Source organism: Propithecus coquereli, unplaced genomic scaffold (assembly GCF_000956105.1).
Source record: "Propithecus coquereli isolate 6110/MARCELLA unplaced genomic scaffold, Pcoq_1.0 Scaffold522, whole genome shotgun sequence".
NCBI classification, from domain to species: domain Eukaryota; kingdom Metazoa; phylum Chordata; class Mammalia; order Primates; family Indriidae; genus Propithecus; species Propithecus coquereli.
Window position 1 is genome coordinate 608,035 of NW_012151086.1, and position 5,390 is coordinate 613,424.

General features: G+C 32.1%; 1 protein-coding gene across 1 annotated transcript; it reads right to left on the reverse strand.

Annotated features, from left to right (window-relative positions):
• Nucleotides 1–878: 878 nt before the first annotated feature.
• On the reverse strand, nt 879–1,805 carry LOC105820394 (olfactory receptor 4P4-like). Its single transcript, XM_012656869.1, has one exon. The coding sequence runs from the start codon at nt 1,803–1,805 to the stop codon at nt 879–881; it is 927 nt and encodes a 308-aa protein (XP_012512323.1).
• Between the last annotated feature and the right edge of the window lie 3,585 nt (nt 1,806–5,390).

Here is a 5,390-nt window from a genome sequence, read left to right on the forward strand (position 1 = left end):
TAAAGATCCATGGACAGCCACAATGTGTTGTATTTGTTGGTTTATTTGTGCTTGGTTTTAGCCACATCTTATTTGCCTTTTGTAATTTTTTTCTCATTTTAGCAAGAAAAGTCTGATACAAGATCCAGTAACTAGCCACTAACTTTTCAATATTAGGCAGGCAGGGGCAGGACAACATTTACATTTTTATAAATCAGTTAAGTGTTATAAGAAATGTTATTAAATTGTGGCTAGTAGGTAGAATATCATTAAGTGTGTTTTAGCATTCTAAAGCATTGACTCTTACTCTGTCTTCACTGGTTATTATTAATTTTTCAATGGAAATTCAGGAGAATGAACCCTTCAGGCACCACTATAAAACAGATTCTATTAATACTATACTGATTTCTTTGCTAAACAACTGATTTCTGAATTCCGCTCAAAGATACATACGTGAATATTCTATCATAAATTTAAAAACTATTTATATTATAGATTTCAACATCTCCACTATCACATGATTGTGTCACTATGTGGTCTGGCTCCCAAACCCAAAGTTTATAATAAAATTATTATAAAGACGTCTCTGCATTATAACTCATTGTTCAATATATCATTGCCTTATTTACTTTGTCCCAACGTGTTTTGTTTTTGTTTTATGTAGGTAACCCTACATACAACATCTCAATGTAGCATAAAATTAAGTAAATTTCTAAGTCATTCTGGTATGCTAGAATATGTATTTGACAGGCTGTTACTTTAAACTTCTAAGTCCTTTTCCCTTATTCATTCCATTCAAGTTAACAAAGTAGCATAAAATGTATGATGTTGTTTTTAGCTTTTTCATTTATATCCAGTTCTTTCTTTATAAAGTTTCTAGGCCAATAATCTTTTGTAAATTAATGTACTTCCTTTGAAAATAATGTTTGACACCAAACTTTTCTCATGGCGTTTTTCATCTCTGTATTTCTCAGAGTATAGACTAAGGGATTGAACATAGGTGCAATGATTGTGTAAAAAAGTGCAAATACTTTTTCCTCACGGAAAGTCATAGGAGGTCTAAGGTAGGCAAATATGGAAGGCGCAAAAAATAAGACTACCACAGTGATATGAGACCCACAGGTAGAGAGAGCTTTGCGTCTTCCCTCGGCCGAGTGATTTCTTAAAGTGAATAATATAATGACATAAGAAACAAATAAGACAACAAAAGTAACTAAGGCAACCATACCTGAATTGGCAACCACAAGAACACCAGTGACGTAGGTATTAGTACAGGCAACTTTTAGCAAAGGGAAGATATCACAAAAGTAGTGATCAATCTCATTAGGACCACAGAAGGGTAACCGGATTGTCATAGATAATTGAGGAAGGGAATGGATAGCCCCACCCGCCCAAGCAGCAAAGACTAGGAGATTGCACTTTGTCCTGTTCATGATAATCATGTAGTGGAGAGGTTTACAAATGGCAACATAGCGATCAAATGCCATGGCAGTAAGAATGAATACCTCAGTATTTCCAAAGAAGTGCATGGCAAAAACCTGTAACATGCAATTATCATAAGAGATGGTTTTTGTCCCCGCTAGCAGGTCACCAATTAATTTGGGTGTAACACTAGAGGTATAACAGATGTCCACAGAGGACAAATGGCTGAGGAAATAATACATTGGTTGGTGAAAAAGAGGAGTACATCCAATGGAAACAAGGATTAGAAGATTTCCTACCAAGAGAGCAACATAACAAAAAAAGAAGAGTGCAAAGCAAAATATTTGTATGTTCTGATCATAAGAAAGTCCCAAAAGAATGAATTCTGAGATGTTTCTCTGCATTTCCGTATGTTTGAGCTTGATGTTTTATGCACTAATAAGTTAAATATCTGTGAGAAAGAAAACATAAATTTGGATGAACAATTAATACTATGATCCCAATAGTATAACAATTTCTAAGAAATAGATAGCCATAAATAGAATAATAACATAATTATTATTGACTTATGTAATTAAGCATTTCCTTTTTCATTATATCTCATTTTACAAGTCTCAATAATATTATATAGGAATAATTATGTTTTCTACTATTACCCGTAATGATTAGAAAATACTTAATGTTATTTGAAAATTAAAAATCTGTTTATTACTATTAAGTATATTGTTTAGTTAAGAATAAAGATTTAATTAACCTTAGACAAAGAAAGAGCTCTTTTGTTTATGTTTTAAAAGTGTGTGCCTTATTCATAGGGTCAACTTTCCTTCTTCTAAAATGATCTGGCTAAATTCCCCAAGTTATGTGAGAGTAAATCCTCAGAAAATGCAAATATGTTTAAACACCACAGCTTGATTTCAGAACTTTAATTTATGTAAATATACTCTTCTTTCCCATGTCAGCAAATATTGTCAATAGATCATGTTAAACCAATGTAATTGCTGTTATATTAAAAAGCAAAGAATGTTTGAAAACTACACAGCAAAAGGAAGAATGTCATTTAATAACCGAAGTTTTGAAAAATAATAAGCAAATCCATCCATTTATCCTATTACATTTCATGTGTTAAAGACACCTTTTAAAAATACTGTCATTCAAGTTCGAGATGGCAATAAGCAAAAGAGACATATTAAATCATTAAATTCCACTCATAGGTATGAATTGTGTATTTGTCATGGCTTTTGTTAGAAATTCAATATATTTTATAAATAATTAAGGGAACAAATGTCAATAAAAGGAGATGATAAAGAAGGTAACTTTAAGACAAACTCTGTGGTCCGTTAGCAATCAGTGATACTTGTTGCATGAATAAATAAATGAAAAATTCACGGGTATAAATCTTTTGTATGTTATGTATAATCTTAAGACATTATGTAATCAGTAGATTAAAATGGTATGTAGCATAGAGAGAATGCCCTCCAGGAGGTATTTTACCCACTAATGAGGAATTATCTGACCTCAGTGGGGATGCAAAAGCTCTAGCACACATCCTATCCTAGTCTGAATCTGACGTGACAATCCTATCCGGACCCCTGAATGTCTACTATATTATAAAAACGTAAAATATATCTGTCAGAAGATTATTTAGAAGACATCACAAAATCAATATCTATGTTATTTATAGTCTTTGAGATAAATTTAGATGGCAAATAGATAACAGTTACAGCATTTAGAAACTGGTCTATACTGTAGGACATCAATTCTACTTTTAATTATTATTCAAAACTCCAACTTTATCAAAGAGAATTTTGAGTTTGTTCCCCCTTGATCATGCATATCACTATATGCCTTTCTAGACTCCTTTATATAACAAAACAAAAAACAATCATTGGACACAGAGTGGTCAGAAGTAACCAGTAACTAAAAAGTATCAGAAACTGGATGGGAGGGTGTTTACTGACCTCTCTCCTACATCTGCCATCTACATCTCTTCTACATTTTTCTATCACGTCTGATGCTGATTCTTTGTTTCTGAGGTGGCATATTGTTAACTTTTCAAATACTTTCGTTTACCTGAAACAATTTTATTTTAAAAGAGTTATTATATAAGTAGACTGTGAGTAATTTAAAAGTGAGAATCCTTTGATTTTTAAATAAAAGAGACTCAGAAAAAGAGATCTAAGTAATTTCTCTGGATCGGAAGTAATATGCTGTGCATGTCAAAAGGCAAAACTGATGATTCTCAGCCCAGCTGGGCCTGCACACCACGCCCAGGAACAGAGTGGGAGGGAGGAGGGGGTCTCACGGAGGACAGCAGTAAAAAGAACTATTTTGAAAGCTCATTTCTGTAGAGAAGAATCTGCAGTGACAGGTTATCAGAACACACAGTCTGTCTTCCTGACTATTTATATAAAAAGATATTTTGTATTTACTATAAATATGTGTTCTAGAATTATCTGATTCTAAATCAGTTTGAAATGATATCCCCTCTGTTTTAAAAATATGTGAATTCCTTAAGTCAGGATTCTTGCTTTTTTTCTAGGTTACTATTGATGTTTAATCTACTGTTTCTCAATCTCTCATCCTGTATCTAGGGGAATGTGATTAATGGTCACTGTTGATAGCAGAGGTAAAAGGGAAAAGTGAACAGTCAGGTGAGGATAATTTTAGTCATTAAAACAATATTATCTTGACCATAAAGATAGTAATAAAACATATATTAAAAAATGAAACCATAAATGAGGAAATAAAAAATATTAGGCAATGAGTAACCAAGTGGTTAGAACAGGAACAACACAGAAAGAGGTAGAAAGATAGAGAAGTGTAAAATAATAATGGATTATGTTCCTTGACCTAATTGTTTAAACTCTTAAGCCTTATTTTCCTCATTTATGCAATTAAGATATCTACATAATTCAGAAATACAATGAGGAATATGTGAGATATTATGAAATACCCTAGTGGCATATAAAGTTAATACACAGTTATTTTCCTCTTATATTCTTTCCTTTTTCAGTGGATAGTTTAGAAACTAATGAAATTGTTATGCACACACATCTGTCACCGAGTCCAATGAAGAAATAAAGAAAAAGAATCACAATATGAATTTAATAAATGTGATCAGGCAAACTTCCATGTAGACATTTTAAGTTAGACTGATGATGAGTTGGTTATCTTGGGCATTTCTTAATACTAATCACCAGCCTGATATTTTTGCACTCTAAAACTAATCAAATGATTATTTCTTTGGTAGTATTGAATTAAAAATTTGCATGTCCTTTGGGGTGTTAAATCAACATCATAAGAATAGGTGCTCTGCTAATTAAAGTGCAATTTCTAGCATATGTTCAAATTTTCTCTTTAGGGTATCAGAATGTAACAAGCTATAAACTTACCATGGTTGAGACAGACAAAAGTAGTTCATTTTAGGATGGCATGTTTTTGAAAAGATGGGAAATTCATCCTTATATTAGATATTCAACCATTAACTGGACTATTTCTTAATAGGAATAAATACAGGTACAAGAATGGTAAACAATGAAATTCACTGCCAACTTGAAAGTGCCTTTAACTTTAACGTTATTGTTATTAAGTGAAATTCTGCTTATAAATAACACACAATTAGAACCAAATTATGCTAAAATATTTGTATAGTAATGAGATTATCATATGATTCAAAAGAATCATAGCCTTTAGAATGAAATTATATTAAAAAATGTAAATAGCATGCAATCGGCCTAGCACATTGTTGGTGGAACTCTCCACAAACCAAGGCAGCAGGATAATTCATTGACCATCAGGTCTGAGCAGCTGCCAGGTTAGTTTTAGGCTACATCAGGAAGAATTCCACCCTTAGATACTCAAACTGTCAATTCACTCCAATACCAAAATCAGAATAAAATATAGAGAATGAAAAACCAGTAATTAGAACACACCCAGATTAAGTCTTTGAAAATATTTGGGAAATCTCAACATGTTATATAACTTCTACA